Source organism: Alosa alosa, chromosome 21 (assembly GCF_017589495.1).
Source record: "Alosa alosa isolate M-15738 ecotype Scorff River chromosome 21, AALO_Geno_1.1, whole genome shotgun sequence".
Taxonomy (NCBI): Eukaryota; Metazoa; Chordata; class Actinopteri; order Clupeiformes; family Clupeidae; genus Alosa; species Alosa alosa.
Genome location: NC_063209.1, coordinates 6,231,563 through 6,253,380, shown reverse-complemented (window position 1 = coordinate 6,253,380; position 21,818 = coordinate 6,231,563). Strand labels below are relative to the sequence as shown.

Sequence of the window (21,818 nt, the reverse complement as noted above, 5' to 3'; positions counted from 1 at the left end):
CCTGTCAAATTCCTTGTTTGTTTATGCAAACCTGGTCAATAAAGCTGATTCTGATTCTGTGGACGAGAAGGACTTTTCATTGCGATATAGGCCTACTGTATTTTGACAGCTAGCCTAACTATGTTAATGCCATCTTCAGTTACAGTGTTATTGTATCTGAAAAACTATAATGGATATGAGTGTTGCCAACTGAAAAAAAATACACTTTTTGTTTCTCCTTTGTATTTCTTTTCAATTGTTCTGAATGATTGTATACAATATAGGTCTACATGTTTTGTCAAAAGAGTGCAGTTGGCATATGGAAATAAATATGTTCTTATTGTATAGAATGTGATATAACGTTATATAGATTTTAATGAAATGTCAAGATATTTGGTTTTCTGTGTAGTTTTGAGAGAGAGCCCCAGTTTCAGAAACTGCGTGGTGTAATGTCAGCAAGTACAGAGGAGCATAATGCATGTTCTGTCATTCTTAAACACCAGATGGCAGTCTTCCCCACTGTGCTTGATTGATGGGATTTCTGTTTACAAGAATACATTTTCAAAGAAAGCTTAATTAAATGATGGCATAGTAAAGTTATTAGAAGAAAATGATTTAAATATGTCAATCTTGCCAACTTTGCAATATTTTTCTTGAATCAAACAAACATTTACAAAGAAAGTATGAGCTACAGCTCAGCTTTGTTGAAAATGTATTGTGACTGACTTGTTTGATACTTCTGAACTGATAATTGCTTGAATAAACACAAACATTGACAGTGGACCTGAGAATTTTGCTAAGGGCATGTGAAAGGTACAACAACTTTCTACAAGTTTCTACATGGAATATTCACTCACTCACATTATAATAGCAGTAGCCTGAAGTGCTTCATGGTAGCAATGTTATGTGTTATCCTGATGACACACCTATGGAAATTATGAGGAAGTTCAGTTGGAAATAAGCCAAAGATCACATTAAAATGCGCTCTTAGCTACTGTCAAAGGGTTAAATTATTCAATTTAACAGTAACTGTTAAGATTGTTGCATTATTACAAAACAAATGCTGTGATGGACAAGTACAATGCAGTACATTTTCATGTCCAAGATTTTGTATGTCTGTATAAAGTGCAGCACTATGCAGTGCAATACAGTTTTCTTTCCAAAATATTGTAGGATCATAACATTACAATTACTTTCAAGGTCACATTCATTTTAAAATTAGATTATTTGTAAATTACATATTAAGATTTAATTAATTGGACCTATAAAATCATTTGAGGTGATGTAGATCATTAAGTTGGGATAAAAAGTCAAAATTGTGCGATACATCTAATAATTGCACATTTTATCTCCAAAAGTTCAGAATTTAACTGGCTCAGAATGCTGACTTTTTGTCCATTTTCTCCCCAAGTGGTGGAAATGGGTTTCCATGTTTATGCATTTTATATATATACATAAAGTAAGTAGGCCTCGATGCCATTTAAGCAGACCAAACACTCTCTAAGGTAAATATGGCCAAATATATTAATTGAAATATTGACAAGGACTAAGGTTTTACTTAAAATTACCTTTTGTCTTTTTCGCCCTTCTTTAACTGTTTCACATAAAAAGTCGATCAATAATACATGAGTGATCTTACAGTTTGTAAAGATCAGATCATTGGTTAACCCCATCACATAATTTGAAACATGGTCATGTTTATATCCCTATACTAATCATTTTGTCCAACAAAATTCTACCATACAGCAGCACATCGTTAGAGATCTATCTTGGTGGGGCATCAGCGAGCCGGCGCTATCGTATAACAGCGTGTCACCTTGTGACTTGAGATGGAGGGCACCTCCTTTGCGCTCTCACTTGACGTGCCACCCCCCCTGGTTTCCTCTGGCCTGCCTCCAAGCCAGGTTCTTGGGACACTTTCATCACCTACCTTGAAGGGAAACATTAAACCTCTTTGTGCTCACTATTACCTGAGACTTCCATCAATTATAGCGGAGAAATCCGAGAGACCCCTAAGAAGAGGATTACCTAATTCAACAGGTCCACTTGCCTAATAGCAGGAATTACACTCACTAAAACTCTCCCCTTGTCAGTTTGTTCCAGGGTGCATTTATAGCATTTCCAAGGGGTAGGGCATGCCAAATAAGATTAACATTCATTAAAAAATTCTCTAAAAGCAGTTGAGTGAGATAGTAAATCAACTCATAAATACAGTACAAGACAATAGAGACAGTAAACCACTCAATAACTCACAGTATTGAAGTGTTGCACAGTATCTGAATGCACTTCCCTGATTATTTCATAAATATAAACCTGACATTGTTATCGAAATGTATACAATTTCTAAATCGATCTCTGACCTGCCAATTTCCTTTCTTTTGTGCTTCTCACGAAAGGTAAACCTCAATGCTCTCAATCAGTGAAAGCTTACTGAGGAAACTCTCAGTGGAAAAACTTGTTTACCATAGAATCCTAACAGTAATTCATATCAGAGATCATCAATCTCAAGTCACCCTTCAAGATGGAGAATGTTATTCTTCTTAAGAATGAAATGATAACAAGTATTATCTCCCTTTTTAAAGTGGTTTAAACTGGTTTATAGAAATCTGACTCAATGAGTGACAAAATGACCTGTCGTATTCTGTTACTTTTTCTATTTGTCTCCATACAACTCTTAATGTAAACATTGTACGCAATATAAACATGTAAAATACTTTTTAATTACAGAATACAGATTTGCATAGAGATTTGTGTAGATAAAAAATATGTTCTCCGTAGAGCTGAAGGTGTAAATGATTCTGCAACTACACAAATCAGTCTTTTTCTCAGTGATCAGAGCAATGTTTGTCCCTCAGAGGGATCCTTTCACGAGCCTTTACATGATGCCTCATGTTCTTCTGCTTCACAAACAGCCCCACGGCAATTGATAAGAGACACAGAGATAAAACGACCATGCCCAAGCCAAGGAGTAGTATTAACTTGGGATTCTGACCATACTGCTCACTGGTCTCACACCGATTTGGCACAGTGGGCCGCGGGAGTGTGCTTGGCAGGCTCTTTGGAACACTGTTTAGGTGACACTGCGCCAGTGTCTCATTGACCAGCAGGTTAACCCACACTGGGGTCTGGAGTGGGGTTGGCTTCCCCCCATCGCTCACCACAATGAAGAGGTGGTGCATCCCATAGTCCTGACCCATCAGACGCTGGGCGAGTGAAATGTTGCCCGAGTGCGGGTCGATTTGGAACGGGCAGTTTTGCGCCGGCTCGCTGCCGACAAGATGGTAGGTGATGTCTGAGTTGATCCCCGAGTCGTCGTCCACAGCGTAGATGCGAGTGACCATAGAGCCGGCTGGGGTGGACGGCAGCACGGTGAGGCAGGTGAGGTTGCTGCGGGGCAGGATCACCTGGGGCCAGTTGTCGTTGACGTCTTCCACGTAAATCGTGACCTGGGCGGTGGCAGACAGCACGGGGCTGCCCCCGTCTACCGCCACCAGGAAGAGTTCGTAATGGTCCCGCTCCTCACGGTCCAGCTGTTTCGTGCAGCGCAGCATTCCCTGGGCGTTGTCCATCACGAAAGGGCCAGTGCCGTTAAACACGCGCACCTCCATGTGCCCGTTGGCACCTTGGTCCATGTCCGTCACCCCAATTTTTCCCACAGGCGCCAAACGGGGGACGCTCTCCAGCACGAAGAAAATGAAGTGAGGTGTGAGGAAAGCGGGCACATTGTCATTCTGGTCCAGCACGTGGACAGACACAGACGCTGCCGTTTCCAGCGGTGGGGAGCCATTGTCTCGGGCCAGCACAGTCACTGAGTAAAACTCACGCTGCTCTCGGTCGAGAGAGACTGACACCGTCAGCTCACCCGTCACGCGGTCCACATGAAAAATCGGGGATGTGCTCTCGCTCAGTCTGTAAAATAGCCTTCCATTTTGCTGACTGTCTGGATCAAACGCCCTGACCTGAAGAATGTTGGCCCCTGGCTTATTGTTCTCCTCCACATGTACCTGATAGTGTGTTTGACTGAACTGCGGGGCATTATCATTCACATCAACTAGCAGCACTTTGATCACCTTCCTCTGTGTCAGATGCTTGCCCTGGGTGTTTGCAATGACAACGATAACATGGTATTCAGAACGCATTTCAAAGTCAAGTGGCTTTGATGTTGAAAGGAGATAGTTACTATTTTGAGTTTGTGGTTTTAGGGAAAATGGCACGTCTTCCTCGATGGAGAGGGTGCAGCCGCTGGGGCCGTCTCGCAGCTCTAAAAGGGCCAGGGCTGATGGTGGCATGTTCTCCTGTAACAGTATAGTCTGGTTTTCATGCTCGGCTATGAACCTGATCTCGATCACCGGCTCGGGCCCTGTCTTTGGCTGCACAGATATGGTTACCTTGGAGGCGACGGGGGAGCAGAGGGGCCCGCTGGCGAGGACTTTCAGCACAAACTCCTGCGGGCTGTCAGCCTGAACGTCATCAGCTAAGGTGATCAGTCCACTGTGTCGGTCCAGATGGAACAAGGCCATGGCCTTCTCTGAGTTCTTCCTGCTAAACGAGTAGTCTATGGCGGCATTGCGGCCTGCATCTCTGTCTGTGGCTTTCATCTGGGCAATGAATGAGCCCTTGGGGGTGTTTCCATTGATGGTCACTGAATGGGGAATGTCTGGATCAAACTCTGGGCAATTATCATTGACATCAGACACAGTAACTATCACTGTGGCACTGCTGCTGAGTGGTCTCTGACCATGGTCTGTAGCAATAACAGTCATCTGATGCTTATCCCGAATTTCATGATCCAATTCCTTTTGCAAAACAAGCACCAGAGAGGGTCCATCCTCTATCACAGAGAAGAATTCACTATCATCCTGCAAATGGTAACTTATCTCACCATTGATTCCAGAGTCCATATCCTGAGCTTCACCATCCAAGACGAAACTTGTCCCAACACTTACATCCTCTGCCACACTCAAGCGCATGGCATGCTCAGGGAAATATGGGGCATTGTCATTGATGTCTGCCACATTCAGTATGATCTCTATGACTTCTGTGATGTTCTGTGGGCCAACAACAGCATAGCGGGTTATGGTGCAATCACCATGCTGCTGAGGAGGGCACACGCTCTCTCTATCTATGATCTGCTTGGTAGTATACAGGTTGCCGGTGTTTTCATGTAGACTTATGAAGTCCTCATCATGCAGCAGGTATGGGCCCAGATAGTTTCTGCTGATAGTTCCAATGTAGACACCTTCCTGCTGTTCCTCTTCGACTTGGAAACGCAGTGTACTGCACACTGTTTGCTTTAAAATAACCACAAAAAGCACTTTCTACAAGGAAAGAGAAAAACAAGCACTGAAACAGGGAACCGTTTTCATGATCTTATTGAGGTTTATTACATGTATTGCAATGCCACACCTACACACTGAAGGAGCTGGACTTCATTCATAACCAGCACATGGACCAGACTGTAGTCAACACTTATGTCAAGTTAACTGGCCTATGTAGGCCATAATGTGTAACCATGGTTAATACCATTGGCCTACATTTCTACTAAACTAACTAATTGCATTGCATGTAAATGTGTATTGTACAATTGCAGACATTCCTTGTATTATTTTGGTATAACTGTTAAACTTGCTTGCTTTTGTCTTTTAGGTCCCAGACCAGACCAGTGGTGATGACCATGTATGACATTGCGTGTGTGCCTGTTTGTGCACACCTGTCAACCATACATCTCTGACAATGTTGCTAGCAATGTTGTTGTTTCCTGAATTTCCCCTTAGGGATCAATAAAGCATCTATCTATCTATCTATCTAACATACCTACTAACATACATTCTAACAACATGTGACCATATCTCAACATATCTGTGCACTTACCATTTAACCATACTGAGACTTATTTGAGATCTACACTGAGACATTCTGAGAACTATATTGTTGTGTGAGGACTATACTGACTAACTATATGGAACTTGTATACCTGTGAATCATATTTGTTAACCATTCATACATTTGAATCATACCTGTGATGTGACATCTGTGAAACTTAGCTGTACCTCTGTTTTTAGACCTGAGCTGTGCGAAAATTAAGATTTCACTGTGTGAAAATTAAGATTCTAACCTAAGTTCTGTCTAAAACCGATCATCCGAAGGGCTGACTCTTTTATTCTTCTGTATATCACCATCAAATTTGACCTATTACCATTAAAGGTGCCATGTGTAAGAATTGAGGTAAAAATATCCAAAAAATGAGCTACACGCATCAAAAGAATGAGAAGAAATAAGGGCAATGATGTCATTAAAAAAATAACAAGGTATAGTGCTGCAGAGAGATCAACCTAAATTAGCATGCTAAATTACTAGCCACAGCCCGACAGGTGTCATAATACCAGTTTCGGCCATGGGAGGCGGTATGCGGGCAACATAACCGCCAGCCAAACTGCAATACATGTGTCTCGGTTGTTACTCTAGGGTAGACCAACTCACTTTCTGGAGGTAGCCTATACTGCCCCATCTTTTATGGAATGTGGAGTATGAATTGATTTTTTGGCGGACATTACACATGGCACCTTTAACTGAGGCCTCTAGCAGTTGCTGCCAGTTCAGAATTAAAACTGATAAATAGATCTGTCTTAGGATAATATGATTGGCATCATCAAGTTCTATAAGAATGCAAATTCAGTAGACATCTGGTTTCTCCCATATCATTACTAGTTAACTTTTAAAAATTTAATTTTTTTGACTTCTGCAGTAGCCTACTGCATTAAAACAAAGAATGTTGATCAATATTGAATTAACAATTTGTACTGACTGTCATATACTCTAAGCTAACATCTAACCAAGGAAGTGGATTTCAAGAATACTGTAAGTCTATGAAATCTGAATAATCATTCTGTATAATGTTCTACACAGCAGTTTTTTGCTTTTACATGCAATGGTAATTCCCTGGAATTACATTTATTTTCAAGTTAATTTAGTCATACAAACATTACTGTCAAACTTAAATGTTCACTGTTAACATGCTTGTATGACTTTAGCCTACTAACACGTGTTAGGCTACACAAGAGTGAATAAAATACATTCCTTAACTGAGAACAATGTTTGAGTCTTACCTGTAGTAGGACAACGGTATTCATGTTATCGCAAATCCCATGGCCCAGCTGGCTACTTTAAAACATGTTAACAGGTGAGAAGCCACAATGTGCTTGCACCAGACACCACGAGCCTACCTTTGAATGGTCCCCGCCCTCTTCAATTCAGGTGCGTGGCCTCCACTGTACAAATAGTGGTTTAGCAACGCTATAACCTACAGTGACCAATCAAAAAACAGGTTTCACATTCGTATTCCATTTCATTAACTCTTTGGTGGCTGTGCTAGAAGCAGCACAGGTGACCGCTGTCACTGGAATTTAATCTCGGAGCGACGTGTTATGTTTAATTCATTAAAAAAAACATCGTAAAGCATTCATTTGAAATATGTGCAATTAAGCATATTTTGTAGCCCGTGTCAACTAGAACACCACAGATAGGATACCGCACGACCCGGTTCAATGAAGAGCTGCCGCCATCATGCGGTCACCTTGTGTAGGCCTACTTTTCATGGTGTAAGAAGACTCGTCGGTCTAACACATTAGCCTACACAGTTGTCATTTATGCTGCAATGGTTTCCATACAGACTCTGAATATCAGCAATCAGTCATGAAGCAAAGTAGCCTAGCCTACGATGAAAATAGAATCAGAGAATTCAGTCAAAATGTGCTAACACATTATCTTTTTAAAAAAAATCTCATTGACTGTGAATGATGTGTAGAAATTGCAATATCTTAGTTCACTGAACTGTTCAGAGTAGAACACTTCAGAAATGGGTGTCACTGATCCGAAAGGTGTCTAGGGCATACGTTTACTCGCTCTCTCACACCCATGAAGACCCCGTTAGATTTGCGTCACTTTCTATATTAGTGGAATGTTCCGATTTCGCTACGAGGGAAAGTTTGGTCGCCCTCCCCCAATGCACAAGGGAAACCACAAAAGCTGTATTGAACGTTCATTGGACGTTACTGAGGCGCCTTCCATCGCAGGCGGAGCGCCCGAATAAATGGGGGAGTTGAACGTCCAAGCAAGCAGTTTCTCAGTCCACTCTACTTTTGACCTCTGTCTAACCAAGCAAGTATACAAGGATGTCGGGCCAAACATTCACAGGTGAGGAATTGATCATTAGCCATAATGTCAGCAGCTCATGAGACCAACTATTTGCAAAATTATGATTTGCTGCATACATAGGCTATGCCAAATATTCCAGTATTTACTGTTTTGTGCGATTATTTCTTAGAAGACCTGGATATAGAACTGGGGGATTTGCTTCAAGAATTCAACGATGTTGCTGAAGAACTGAGGGTCCCGGCGCAAAGTACCCCATACGCGTATGGTCACCTTCTTAATGAAGCAAAGCGACGTACTGGACTTAATGATGGTGTGAGCGATAGCGGCATAGATGATTCCGACTACAGTGAGTTATTTTCATATTATATTATAAGTGATTGCTGAGGTGGTAGAATTCAGAGTCACGTCTGACCTCATAAATTCTTCCTTAAACATGTAAAAACAAACAAACAAACAAACAAACAAACAAGAGCACTACCTCAGTGTTTTGGTTTATTCATCAGGGACCATGAAGCTGGCTACTTTCTACTTTTGTGTGTGACATTTAATATGCTGGCTATACACAATGTAACACTTCACTTACATTAACATTGAACAGTGTCTACAATGCAATACTTGTGTGTCATATCATGAAAAAGCTAATTTCAGTTAAATGTGATGCAGTGACCTCGTTGACATCACTCTAAATGAATCCTCCCCAATACCAGGCAGAAATCAAACTGCAACACAGAGAATAAAATCTCTTCATCAACTGCTCTCTGACCACAAACCAAAAGTGCCTACAGATTACAGATCAAAATGACAAACCTCACACTCTGAATGAGTTGTATAACTCTGGTGTACTCTCCCCAGGCAGTGAACCGTCTCTTGGAAACAGCTTAAACACCAGCGAGGAGGAGTTGAACACTGCAGGAATGACGGCGGCACCTAAAGGTATTACCATAACATCTCTATCCAGATAGCCATCACATTTACACAACAATGCCAGAGGGTGGGCTGCCCCCAATTCCAACTATTTTTGACCCTGGGTTGGTTGGGTACTCAGTCACCCTATTTCGTCTTATCTGCACTCGATTTAATTGCTATACAACACTTTTTTTATTTCATTTTTTTTCCTTGTGTTGCCTTGTTGTGTTGTATGTGTGTATGTGAATGTGTGTGTGTGTGTGTGTGTGTGCGTGTGTCTGTGTGTGTGTGTGTGTGTGTGTGTGTGTGTGTGTGTGTGTGTGTGTGGGTGGGGGGGCTTCAGTGTAGGAATGTGAATTTGAGGAGCATCATTTCATTTAAATGCATGAATCTTATCAATAATACAAGACCCTGTAGACAAGAGCCCAGAGAATGGAAACAGCACAAAGCCTGCTTGCTGTCTAGCTCACATGCGCCACTGATGGACCTACCCTTTCAATAGGATCCTTGGCCTGGTGCATGGCGAGGTGGGCCGCAGGCGTGACTGCCTCATGGGATTATGGGCTGTTTATGATACAATGTGACAAAGCCAGTTGAATGTGTGGCCACGAATGTATCTCATCCTTTCTATCACACACAAAAGAATGTACTTGGGGGGGGGGTTTAGATGTTACTACCCTTTCCCTCCCGTCCTGCACTGCCCCCCCCCTCAATCCCCTTATGTAATTTCAAGTGGAAGATCGCGTTTCTTATGGGCGACTCGGTATGTTCCAGAGGAAATGCCAGTGCTCTGAGCACTGCCTCTGTGCAGCTGGGAGCGTTGCTGCTGTGCACTCACATTCTTTCCTCTCCCTCCTCCCTCTCTGCAGCCAAACTTGGGGACACAGGGGACCTTCAGAGCTTCATCGACAACTTGGACCGTGAACTTGCTGGTATGTAGAAAACCCCTGACTTATTTTGCCGGTAGTAGAAAAACCCTGAGTAGAAAGATCAGTCATCATCACAACTTGTCACCGTTTAGACCACCCTCAACCAATAACATCAGAGTAGAGTATCAGCTGCAAGGTGACATCATTGGTGGGCTTTTCAAGTTGCTGAAGCCACATTCCTGTGTAGCATACCAATAGAGATAGTGATTTTTTTTAAATGGCCTTCCACTGAGCAGCTTGTGTTATCTGTGGGTGTACAGATAAGTGCGGCTCGTGAATCATAACTCCCCCAACATCTGCGCTTCCTGCCATGCACATGCAAATCCTAACTTCTCTCCTCCACTAAGCTGTCACAACTTTTATCTCCTTGACAGAGATGTGAGCGGGAAAAGGGGTCCACGTGACTGGCAGTGTAACAAGCCCGAAGTTCAATAGAGACAAAGCGAACTGGAGTGCGACAAGTCGACATCCTCGCTCGCTGCTGCGACACCTCCCGATCTCCACCCCCCACTCCCCCTTTACAAGAGGTTAACCTCAGGGCCACAAAGAAAATCATGTCGGCGAGGGCTCTGTCGGGAATGGTGGCCGGACTACATTGACAAGGAAGTGTGACATTCTTTTAAATGTCTTTTAATTAAGACTCCCGCTTTAATGGTGGGTCATGAAAAGACCCCATGCTGTGGTCTAATTAGTAAGAGCAATTGGAATCAGACCAGCCTGCGGTGTCCCCAGTATAAAATGGCTTTTACATTACATTGTCCATTCAAAATATTTTTTTACTAACCCTTCTTCAGATGTCCCCCTATTTATATACTTTTCTTATGAGAGCTAAAACGGCTATTGAATTTTAATTTGATGTAGCATTTTATACTTTGTGAAATATGATGGAATATGGTTGATGAAGGTGTTGTACAGAAGTCCTATGTCATATAATGGTGTATAATTTGTTTCTTCTGTTGTGGAGGTTGTGTCATGTTTAAATCATCACAGACATATTTAACTGGATTATGTTCAACTGATGAATGTACAGACCAATAAAGCTTTTTATCTATGCATTCATTTGTCATAAGCTTTTAATCAATGCATTCCGTCATCATCTTTTAATATCTATGTTAAGTCATGTTCTCTAGCCTACTGGAGTGTTTACAGTATGAGGTACGCAGAGACTGTAAAGTGTCAGTAGCCGTGCCTGCCATGCATTGTGTGTCTGCTATGCTTTGTTTCTATTTCCTTCATCGCCGTGCTTTGATTATGTTTTACTGAGCATTTCTGAGAGCACACAAGGAAATCAACAAAGACAAAGACCCTAGTCTGTGGATGTCTTCGACAGGATGTGCGTCAACCATGCCGAGTGCAAAACAATAGAGAGCATTTTTGTCTGTGTCTGCCCAAGAGTCAGGGGCTATTTGAGGAGTCATGGGGGCACTTGCTTGCCCTCTGAAAGCCCATGTTTTAGAGTGGGATGAAATACTGCCTGGAATGTCCCACAGCTACGCCAACAGAAGAGTACAGAGAACAAGACCATAGCAGAGCCATTTGCCAATTTATGAAGAAAGATGTGCCTTTTTAGCTTGTTTAGGTTACATTATGTCACAAGGCAGATATTGAACATTATGTAACAGCAAGGCCAACAATGGCACTTCTCATCACAAAGAGTAGTGCTAAAATTGGGTTGTGAGATCAGAGGATAGCTAAAACCTGTGACAGTTATGATGAAATCAGTTCCTAAGAGTCTTGTGGTTTTAGTTGTGATTTACTCACACAACTGCATGTGACACTGGGTATCACACACAAACAGACAAGATTGCAGAATCTTGAGTTATTTTTGGTAAACATGAGCAAGAGGGGCTAAAATGTCTCTGCTGACGTTGCGTCTCCTCTTTCGACCTTTGCCTTAGGGTAGGGCTAGGAGTAGGAGAGCGCAGGTTAATTTGTAATGTCTCTGAGTAATCCTTCAAACCGTTGTAAAATGAAATACTAAAGTCAGGCCCTGCTCAATCTAACTCAATTAGTCAACCACAGGCTGTCAAAACCTCATATCATCTGCAGGCAATGTTTGACACATTAAGGATCTCCGTGGTGATAGAGAATCTCAACTAGGCTAGAGACATCAAAGCACAACTTGATGAAACTATCCATGTACAACATTTTGAAAGATTTAAAAGCCCCACTACTCAATGTGGCGTTGTTGTTGTTGTTGTTGTTGTTGATATTAAACGACAGGTGTGTGTCAGTGTCAAATTGGCAGGTGTGGGGGTGAACACATTTGAGAGAGTGAAAAATAGGCCACAGGATCTGCTGTTGGGGATAATAAATACAAGGACAGCTACTGAATGTTCTTCACACATGATGACAGAAAGCTACTTTTTGGTAAGGGAAAAACAATGCAACAGTGGTACTCTGGGTTCCTCTGTTACGCAATACCGCCTTGGATCTAAAAGGGGGGGAAGAGAGGGCTCATTATTCAGTATTTAGTGTGAGCATCCTGTCCTTAGTTTGTTTAAAGACACTGTGTTCTGGCCATTCTCCTTAGCGTCCTCCTCAAGGAGTTGGCTTTGAACTTGGCACTTGACTCTGCTGGCCACAGACTGACCTCTGTCCACGGTAGCTGGGTAGGGAGAGCCAAAGAGTGGGGGTGGACGCAGCACTCAGGCCACAGCTGTTTAGGAATCCGAAACTTTCTTGGCTTCTGGGTTTGGGGACTTTCCTTTTATGGCAAAGTTTTGGAACGCATTTGCACAGAGAGGGTGTGAAAGCTACAAAACAGGAAGTTCCAGCAATTTCTGAAAAATACTAAAATAGAAAGAAAAAGCACTGCAGTGGCCATTGTCTCAGTTATAACATGACACATTATGTGTTCACGGAATTGACACTTTTTTATTCTCAACTAGATTCTAGATGTCTTCTTCTCAAATATTAATAATCTATGTGATGTTTTGTGTATGTGTGTATAACAACACACTGTGGACAGTATTTGACATGACTTAACACTTTTGCAGGGCTGTAATTCATAAATAGTTGAAAATTTCCGCATCACCTTGAACCAGGCCTGCTGTGTCCTAGCAGCCATGCCCTGCTTAATTAGCATGTGCGGCTGGAGTGAGGATGGAGAGCTTGTGAGAGCAGACGGTTGTCGGGGCCTGGTGCCTCGTCTAGTGTATCTGCATGACAGAAACAGCTCGCAGGGATGAGTGGCTATCAATTTGAACATGAATGGAGGCACGTCTGCTTCAACTCCATTCATATGAAAATACACAGTTCTTCTTCTTTGTTTTTTTTCTAGACAGGATTTAAGCATGCTGTTTTGTTTCAATAGTACGTATGGCAGAAAAACAAAACAAAACAAAACAAAAAAGCAGTTGCTATGGCTTCACCCTGTTCACCCAATTAAGCACAAAAATGTAAATTGTTTTTGATTGCCGTATGGCCCATCTTGGGATTGGAAAACAAAGACAACACCAAAGCGGCGGGAGAGGAAGCCCTGTTGGGTGGATCGTTAAGAGACGAGCGCAGCGCGCTTCATGCCGCCTCATGTTGTCTGTTTAATGGAGGAGACCGAGCAGTGTGGTGCCCTTGGGAGCGTACGCGAGCGCACACGCGTGCCCAGCGAGCGGCTTCTGTGTGAGGAGCTGAGAGAGCAGGAGCGAGAGAGGGAGGGAGACCAGCCACCTCCTAATGAAGGCAGCAGAGCGCTGACGTTACGTAACCGAAAGGAACCCACAGTTCCAGGGAGTTGTTTTTGTTGGAGGTTTGTCAGGCATCTACATTGGACGGCTGGTGCAAAGAAAATAACCTATACTGGGCCCAGGGGTTCCACCACCATCTGAAATGAATGAACTTTTTCCCCCTCTCGGTCAACCAGTTTGTTTGTTTTTTTAAATATATCTAAAGGTGGCAACGGCAACCACAGTTAGGTTGCTAAGTTAGATCTGTCTTCCATGACTGAACTTGCCGTCAGGCTATTTTTCATTCCAGAGCGCACTGGGAGGAACAGGAAATGCACAGAGTTCTTTAGCGAGAATGGTTACTTCAGAGGTATTTGAATTCCACTGTGTGGCGACTGGAATTTTTAGCTCTTTTTTTTTCTTAGAGGCTCAGAGACGTTGTTTATTGCTAGTTTACCCTTTGCCATCTCCTTTGCAGTATGTGCAGGGCCATTTCCACCACATTGTTAATCAGTGCTCAGGAAATGTCACCTGAGAGGGCATTACAAACAAAACTTCAAATCATGTCAGACCCGACACATGACTGAATGTGTTATTTTTCTCACATGACCAAAATAACTCGACAAAATAACTTGACAACTAATAACCAGCAAAACAACAACAACAAGCAAAAACAAAACAAAGCAAAACATGAACTAAAAAGTAACTAACAGAAAGACAACCCTAAAATAAAAAAGGATAACAAAAAGGCTTCATTGAATATATCCAGAAATATTTGAAGTGTTTTCTGCACCCAGTTACCAAATACATATCTTCCTCAGTCTATTAACATACAGAATATCATAGAGTTCATCTTTGCCAGACTCTTAGACCTTTCTGCTTCAGCAGGCTGTATAGGGCATGAATGACTGCCATCTGATGGTCAGACTCTTGCAACTGATGCAACTGTATTACATAGTTCCCTCATGAGAGATGAATGCCTGCATGACAAAGCCCACATCAATGTCTCAGGAATGTGAACATGCCTAATATTTTCCATAAGTAACAATGTCAATTATAGTTATTTATTATTAGACTCATAATGCCCTCATGATTATGATGTACATTCCAGTGAGCACACTATCTCAAAGGTCATCCATTTTCAAATGATTTTAAAATTGATGATGATTTTAAAATATTTTTTGATCACCTTTTGTTGTGATATTCTATTCCAGGGCAAACCCAATGTTTTTAACCCGGATCTCGACCGATCCACCTGTTGCCTGGAGAGGACTCCCCAGGAATTTCCATTGAACTGCCACTGAACCAGCTGATTCACACAGGCAGTCTGTGACAGACAATGGAATGACGCTCCATTGTGAAATATGCTCCCACGGGGAGGGTGGGGGTGAATGATGAGTGTTCCCCGGCGCCTGTGATATGCTGCTTGATCTCCGCTGGCCCAGGCATCGGCTGGAGGTCTTTAATGGTCTCCCTATATTTCGTCTACTGCTGCACAGGAGCCACATTGTCTGTGGTTCCTTTCCCTCGTTGCTCCCGGCGGCCATCTCCAGCGGTTGCGCAACCCCGCTCTGCCCTCTGCGGCGGCGGTGGACTCCGTTGTTCTTGTCACGGCCCTCTGAGCAATAGTCGGAGCCAAAGAGTCGGCTTTATGGCTCATTTGAGAGATAGGGAGAGAAAGGGTTAGGGCGAGACCTGCATCTGGGGTCGTTATCAGCCGTACATAAAGTTAATAAAGGTTCAGCCATGTCATTAGCTTGGGCCCGGATCGGAATCACTTTAAAACGCCTGAGTGCATGCTTGCTGGCCCTGCCTTGAATGTGCCCTGAAGATTTGCTGCCCACAGTAATTAGTACAGATCACTGATAGGCCTCCTAAATGGACACGTGCCTGCTTTGAGAGGCAGACTGAATCGTACCTAATAACTTGTAATGTAATTGGGGGTTTATCTGGTAGCGCAGATGATTAGGGGGTGCTGGGTATTCACAGCACCCCCCCCCTGGTCTCAGTACAGCCTTGTAGCTTCTCGCAGCCATCCATCATGGAGATTGGATCATTATAGTACCAGTCAAAGCAGCAGCTGGGACCTCTGGCCCTCAGAAAGGAAGCTTTCCAGTCGCCGCTCCACAGCCCTGTCCAATTAATGTCCTTGTTCCTTTATCATGATAAAAAGATAAACAACTCCCTTATAATGCTACAACAGTATTAGCAAATGATGTATAAGCAGCCTGCATCTTGCAAGCAGCCAAAACCCCATGTCCAGTACAGCAGATGTGGTGGTATATATGACCATAGGACCAACTTTTACATACGCCTGTAGGGTATGAAGCCTCAGGGAACCGATTAGATAAGGATTTCAGAGATGTTCGTAGTGCTCTATGTAGCCATCAGAGGTCAATTATTCCTGTCGGCTTCAATAAGGAGATGGAAACTGAATATATTCCTTTTCTTACTCGCATCGCAACAACCATGCAGCTGCAGGAAGCTGTGTGTGTGTGTGTGTGTGTGTGTGCACATGCACGTGCCCTCTGAGAGCGGAACTAGGCCATGTGTGCACTACAAAGTCTGCAGAAAAAAGCTACTTGCGATGTTTCCTGTTTTTCAAAGACCCACAATGAAATGCTGTGTGTAAAGATGTATAGATATTTTTTATTTTTGTATATGTTTCTTATGTGCACAATTATAAATACATTCTATGGACATAACATAGATATATTCATAACAGGGCTTCTTATAAAACTGTTCTGTACAGTGATTACTGAGAATGATTAACCTCAGACATATAACTAAAAAGCATTTGGAGTCTTTATTGATCTTTCACATATTTTTCTTTTTTTTTAAACAAAGATTTTCAGAACACCTAAATGAGATGATTCAAACAGCCCAGCGTCTTGTGACCTAAACGTTCAGCCTAAAAAAAACACCAACATTTGTGTGAAAGTGAAGAGTGGATCCCCATGTGAAAACAGAGTCTTCCACCACTGCCCGTTCATCCGTTGCCTGGCTTAGCTAAGCGGTCAAATGATCCCCCACATAATATAGAATTCCAACTTCAAACTTCAGAAATTGAATGCACTGACAGCACAGGCAATCAATGTGGTTACATGCGAACAAACTCTAAACCGTGTACTCTGATCGAACTTTGCACACCAATTTATGTAATCGGTGAAGATAATCACCGTATTTGATTAAAGATCTGATTAAATCTGTCACATTCCTCATATTGTGGCGGAACAGAATATTTTGTTAGAATGTTCATAGTTTCCTTTCTTGAAAAATTATTGTGAACGTGGATAAAATGCCACCATTTCAACTGTGACCTATAGACCAAACATGCTATTCAGACAACATAATTGGCTTCACTATGTGTATGAACTCACCAAATACCAGCCTAACAGTGGTTCTGCTAGGATGAGTGTGTGGGTGTGCGTATGGCACCCAGCTCCCAACTAACTGGCTTGCCAAATGTACCGGATCACATCTACATTCTGCCTTCAGTCCCAGTGGGTGGCACAATGATATTTGGCACGCAATCTGACTTCTGCATGGTCAACCCTGCAAACACAAATGATGTGTAGTACTGGCATTCCATCCTGATCCTCTCTCCCCCGAGCAGAGTAGGTCTAATTAATATGCACCATATTACTGAAAAAATCTCGCAATAAAACTACTTTACCTTTACCAAAATAGTGGAGTCTCTAAATACTAATAGGAAGAATTACTAATAACAAAAATGTGTGTTATTGTGGTGGAAGGTGCTCTCTCTTTCCTCCTGTCTTTTGATTACTAATGGACCCATGTAGTCCCAGCCAGCTATAAAGGCCCAAGCCTCCTCAGAGCCAGTGACTACTCATTACCCACTTGGCCGATATAGACAAATTTGCACCCCGCAAGACGGCTGATGACTTGAAATGGAGGATGCAGGCCTTTTTGTGGATTTGCGAGCGCCACGTCCACCCCTCATTGAGCAGGACGCGCTGGACCCGTTGATGACTGAGTGCTTCTCCTGCTCGGCCTAATCAAAGCCAATGGCTCGGCGTGTCTATTTGGCACAACATTAGGCTTTATCTGCATTAGGCGCTACGCGCGCATGTGGTTTCCTGTCTGTTGCTCGGTCGCTGCGGTGACAAACGGTTGCAGGCGGCTGTGGTGGCGCTGGGAAGAGACCTGCTAAATTCTTACGACAACAGCACTGTTCGGTGGATGATTTGGAGTACTTTTCTTTTTTACAGACGATCAGCAGGTGACCTTGTTAAGCAAACTTCACACACTATTAATAGTAGAACCGAGCAAAGATTTAGGTGGACTGTGTCACTTAAGCCTGTGGCTGCTGAGTCAGACCAGAAGGGGTTGATTAGAGAGAGCAGAACAATTACAAGGCCCCTTGCTGGACAATATGAAGGCAAAGGTTTCAGTCTCCATCTCCTGTGATGTTTCTCTGAGGCAATAGTAAGAGCTGAGTGTTTTTCTCTCATATCCCAACCAAACATCCAAATCCAGCACTCATACCTGGTGAAATATGAAGAGACAGTTCTACCATGAAGTGGGTGTGTGCGCTACTGAAATCCCTCTTGACTGTTGAATCATTCTTCTTGATTTCCTGTTGGTAATTCTATCTGCACTCACAGAAGTGTCTGCCTCTGTTTCTCCCCAGGCCATGTGACTAAGGAAAGCAGAGTTTGTGGTACAAAATATTGTCCTTGTGGGGAAGAGGACTGAAAGCTCACTAATAATTCCATTAAAATGGCAACTCAAGTTGAACAAATCAGTATTTGACATACTTCAGAGAGGAAAGGGAAAAAGCTTGCGTGAAGAAAGAAGTATTTTATGAAACCTTCTTTTCTCCAGTTTTATGGTTTTAATTTGGCACATGGCACAATAAGCATGTATACATCTGGTATACATAAATAAATACTAAATATATTTTTTACATAAATATATACATAGAGCTTTTAAAAAGATGTCTGCCGTTGTCTCAGCGGATGGACATAGGAGTTCAAATAGCACAAACACTAAATGACAGCTCTGTCGTCAGAACATTGATGCATTCAATCTGATTTCTGTGCTCATTTGCTGAATCAGGTCCCTGGAGTTAAATCTTCATAAAAGCCCTATACATATATGAATGTTTGCCCATATTTATATATATATATATAGATATAGATAGAAAGAAACACACGTCTGCTCTGATTGAAGTTTAGTCAGTGCAGACAGGCCACTGTCCCCCTTTTTGGGCAGAACTCTTACAAAGTCAATGGATCATGTCAGTTAGTTTGAATCTTTAGCTATTTTTCCTCTTACACATAAAATAATAGATTTATTTTGTAATAAATCTGTTTTGTAATTTTGTAATAAATCTGTTTTAAGCAAAATTAGACATATATAACATTTTTTTAAAAGAACAAAAGTGCTATTTCGCAAAGACAGACAACCAGAGACGCAGCTGAAACACTACTTGTGGTGAACCAAATCAACATGATAAACAAGCCCCCCACCCGTCCCTCCCTCACAACACAAACACTCAACAAACTAAAAGAGGACACGCACACGCACACACACACACACACACACACACACACACACACACACACCTGCATGTACACAGCCATATGAGTTTACACACACACACACACGCAAATGCACAAACTCACGCAAATGCACACACAGACACACACACACACACACACACACACACACACACACACACACACACACACACACACACACAGAGTATCCTCATTTTCAAAAAACTGACATGTCCAGATGCTCCCTTATTGTGCACACAAACACACACGTGCCCGGAGCATTATGTGTAAGTGTGCGGTGTGTGGCGCTCAGAGATAGAGATCGTTTTGATGTAAAAGATGTACTTTTCTCCCTTAACGAAACAATCACAGTAACATATATGATCTGCACAGTCTCCTCTGTTGGTGCAGTCTATTCCAGACGAACCCTTAATCCTGGATTTAAAAAAGATAAGAAAACGTATGTGGTTGTTTCCAGGGTAAGCAACTGAAAAAAAAAAAAAACAGTTGCTTGGTGCTGATTCAATCCTATATGCATTTTCTACATCTGCGTTTCCTCTTGTTTGTCAATCCAATCATTCAGAACAACACACTACGTGCTCCTTCAGGGAAAAATAGAAATAGAGAAAAAAAAAACAAGCTCTCTGTAAGGCATTGAAAAAATGAAATCAAGCAACACAAATATTATGCAGATATCTTAGAGGCCATAGTTTATGATAACAGTTTCCCACAGACTAAAATGGGAAATAAAAAGCACTTTTCTTTCTTTTTTTGTTATTTATTCAAGAAAAAAATGTTGATATCTCCCCAGTCTGCTTAAAAAGGCTTCTTTTTAAAATGATTCTTAGAAAAAAATACTGCTGAAAGGCCCGACCCTTCCACAAGGGCAGAGAGAAAGCAGTTCTGTTTTGGCAGGTCTGCACAACTTGACATCCAGAAAGAGCTTCTGTGACTCCCCCCTCTGTAAAAGTCTATTTAAAACGCTTTATTCCTCTTTCAATTCCCCTTCTCCTGCTTCCATGATGCTTATAAAACCACCACACCCCCAGCCTTCCTTCCACCATCCCCTCCCCCCTCCCCCCTCCCCCACCCCTGGCCCTAGGCTCCTGCTCGGCTCCTTAAAGCTATACGCGGGTAGTGGAGTGTGAGTGGGGCAGGCCGGTGGAGTTGAAGCCGGCCGTGAAGGTGTTGTACGGGTGCAGGTTGGGCATGCCCACCAGCGAGTTGGGGATCATGGTGATGGTGTTGGGCGTCATGAGCGGGATGTCGTCCGGCGAGCGGCGCAGCGTCAGCGTGTAGTCGGGCAGCGAGGCCAGCCGCAGCGGGTCGCCCACCCCGACGCCAACGCCGCCCCCGCCGATGCCCGCCGGCGGCATGCTGGCCTCGCACTCGTGGTGCGTCTGGTTCATCTGCAGCGACATGATCTCCTCCTCGGGGCCGTGGTGCCCGATGTCGTTGGCGGTGGCCTGCCGCTGTTGCGCGGCGGCCGCCCCCGGGCTGGCCGGTTGGTGCTGCGAGTCCTGCCGGCGCTTGTCCTTGCGGTAGTAGAGCGCGGCGAACGCCAGCACGTTGAGGAAGAGCAGCGAGGCGCCCACGGCGATGGTGACGCTCAGCTCGGTGGAGTAGTCGCGTGGGTTCTCCACCACCAGCGGGCCCGCCGCCTCCTCGCTGTTCCACGGCTCCTTGCCGCTCTCGCTGTTGTACGCCGGCGACATGGGCGGCCGCTTGGTGTTGAACGGCCACGCCTTGTTGCTGCCGTTGGGCCGGCGGGTGGAGAGCGAGTTCTGTGTGGTGTCGGGCGGCGGCACCTTGGTGGTGGTGGACGTGTAGTGGAACATGTCGTGCAGGTTGTACAGGTGGGGCACCAGGTGCTTCCAGAAGGCCACCTTAGTGGCGCGGTAGTGGTCACGCACGCGCGGCTTCAGGCCGATGTGCAGGTACAGCTGGTCCTGGGGGTTGTACTTGGACCAGGCCACCTCCTCGAAGCGGTTGGCCTTGGTGTGGATGAACTTGGTGTCCTGGGGCACGGGCTTATTGGGATCTCTGTGTTGACAGACACAGCAAAGGAAAAACACACATCAAATTCTACCCACAACACAATCCCCCACAACACAATGAACATGACAACATTTCTTATTGTCATTTGTTGTTATTCCATGGCAACTGACTAACAGACAAACACGGCGTTACTGATGACTATGGAGCGCTGCACTCGTGGCTTTGATTTTCCTGATGACTGCTTGGTGAACCTGCGTGCGATGAAGGGGCGCCGCTGATGTGAACTGTCACTGTGCGCTCCCCCTCCTCCTCCGTCTCAGCGGACCTGTCTGTCGTGGCGTCTCAGCGTATCGCCTCCGCCGCTTTTGTCTTGTGGGGGTTTAAATCAGACCGGAGAGAGCAAGCCACCTATCTCCTCGCGCATGGAAAAACCAGGCCATGGGCTCTCCGAGTAAATACATATGAATAAGTAAACATGCTTAGATGCACCTCAGAGACAGAGAGAGAGAGAGAGAGAGAGAGAGAGAGAGAGAGAGAGAGAGAGAGAGAGAGAGAGAGAGAGAAATGGGCAGAGAGAGATAGAAAAAGAGAGAGATGGACAGAGGGAGAAAGAGAGATATGGACAGAGGGGGAGAGAGAGAGAGACAGAGAGAGAGAGAGAG

The 21,818-nt window shown here is 43.7% G+C and overlaps 3 protein-coding genes across 7 annotated transcripts in view; 1 reads left to right on the top strand and 2 right to left on the bottom strand.

The window, feature by feature from the left end:
* Window positions 1-2,703: 2,703 nt before the first annotated feature.
* pcdh20 (protocadherin 20) lies at window positions 2,704-7,194 on the bottom strand. Its single transcript, XM_048231778.1, has 2 exons — window positions 7,086-7,194; window positions 2,704-5,297 (listed from the first exon to the last, which is right to left on the bottom strand). Exons 1-2 carry the CDS (start codon window positions 7,107-7,109, stop codon window positions 2,805-2,807), a joined length of 2,517 nt encoding a protein of 838 aa, XP_048087735.1. The 5' UTR covers window positions 7,110-7,194; the 3' UTR covers window positions 2,704-2,804.
* Window positions 7,195-8,027: 833 nt separating this feature from the next.
* si:dkey-27i16.2 (regulator of cell cycle RGCC-like) lies at window positions 8,028-11,023 on the top strand. Of its 3 annotated transcripts, none has more exons than XM_048231537.1 (5): window positions 8,029-8,172; window positions 8,303-8,479; window positions 8,986-9,066; window positions 9,909-9,971; window positions 10,343-11,023. In XM_048231537.1, the coding sequence occupies exons 1-5, from the start codon at window positions 8,151-8,153 to the stop codon at window positions 10,348-10,350; spliced, it is 351 nt and encodes a 116-aa protein (XP_048087494.1). In that variant the 5' UTR covers window positions 8,029-8,150; the 3' UTR covers window positions 10,351-11,023. The 3 variants fall into 3 exon arrangements, with proteins under 3 accessions (XP_048087495.1, XP_048087494.1, XP_048087496.1); XM_048231539.1 differs by having other exon boundaries at window positions 8,069-8,172; window positions 8,306-8,479; XM_048231538.1 differs by lacking the exon at window positions 10,343-11,023 and having other exon boundaries at window positions 8,028-8,172; window positions 9,909-9,979.
* Window positions 11,024-20,255: 9,232 nt separating this feature from the next.
* nlgn3a (neuroligin 3a) overlaps window positions 20,256-21,818 on the bottom strand; it is a 111,627-nt gene continuing 110,064 nt past the window's right edge. For all 3 annotated transcript variants that reach the window (XM_048231228.1, XM_048231229.1, XM_048231230.1), the window contains one exon: window positions 20,256-21,201. In XM_048231228.1, coding sequence (XP_048087185.1) covers window positions 20,283-21,201 — 919 coding nt within the window. In that variant the 3' untranslated portion in view covers window positions 20,256-20,282. The remainder of the gene's footprint in view (window positions 21,202-21,818) is intronic.

Coding starts and splice junctions, on each gene's coding strand:
- pcdh20 (XM_048231778.1), bottom strand. CDS start 7,109: ATGAATACCGTTGTCCTACTACAG. Junction 5,298..7,085: donor ATACCGTTGTCCTACTACAG/GTAAGACTCAAA, acceptor CTTTCCTTGTAG/AAAGTGCTTTTTGTGGTTAT.
- si:dkey-27i16.2 (XM_048231537.1), top strand. CDS start 8,151: ATGTCGGGCCAAACATTCACAG. Junction 8,173..8,302: donor GTCGGGCCAAACATTCACAG/GTGAGGAATTGA, acceptor ATTATTTCTTAG/AAGACCTGGATATAGAACTG. Junction 8,480..8,985: donor CATAGATGATTCCGACTACA/GTGAGTTATTTT, acceptor TACTCTCCCCAG/GCAGTGAACCGTCTCTTGGA.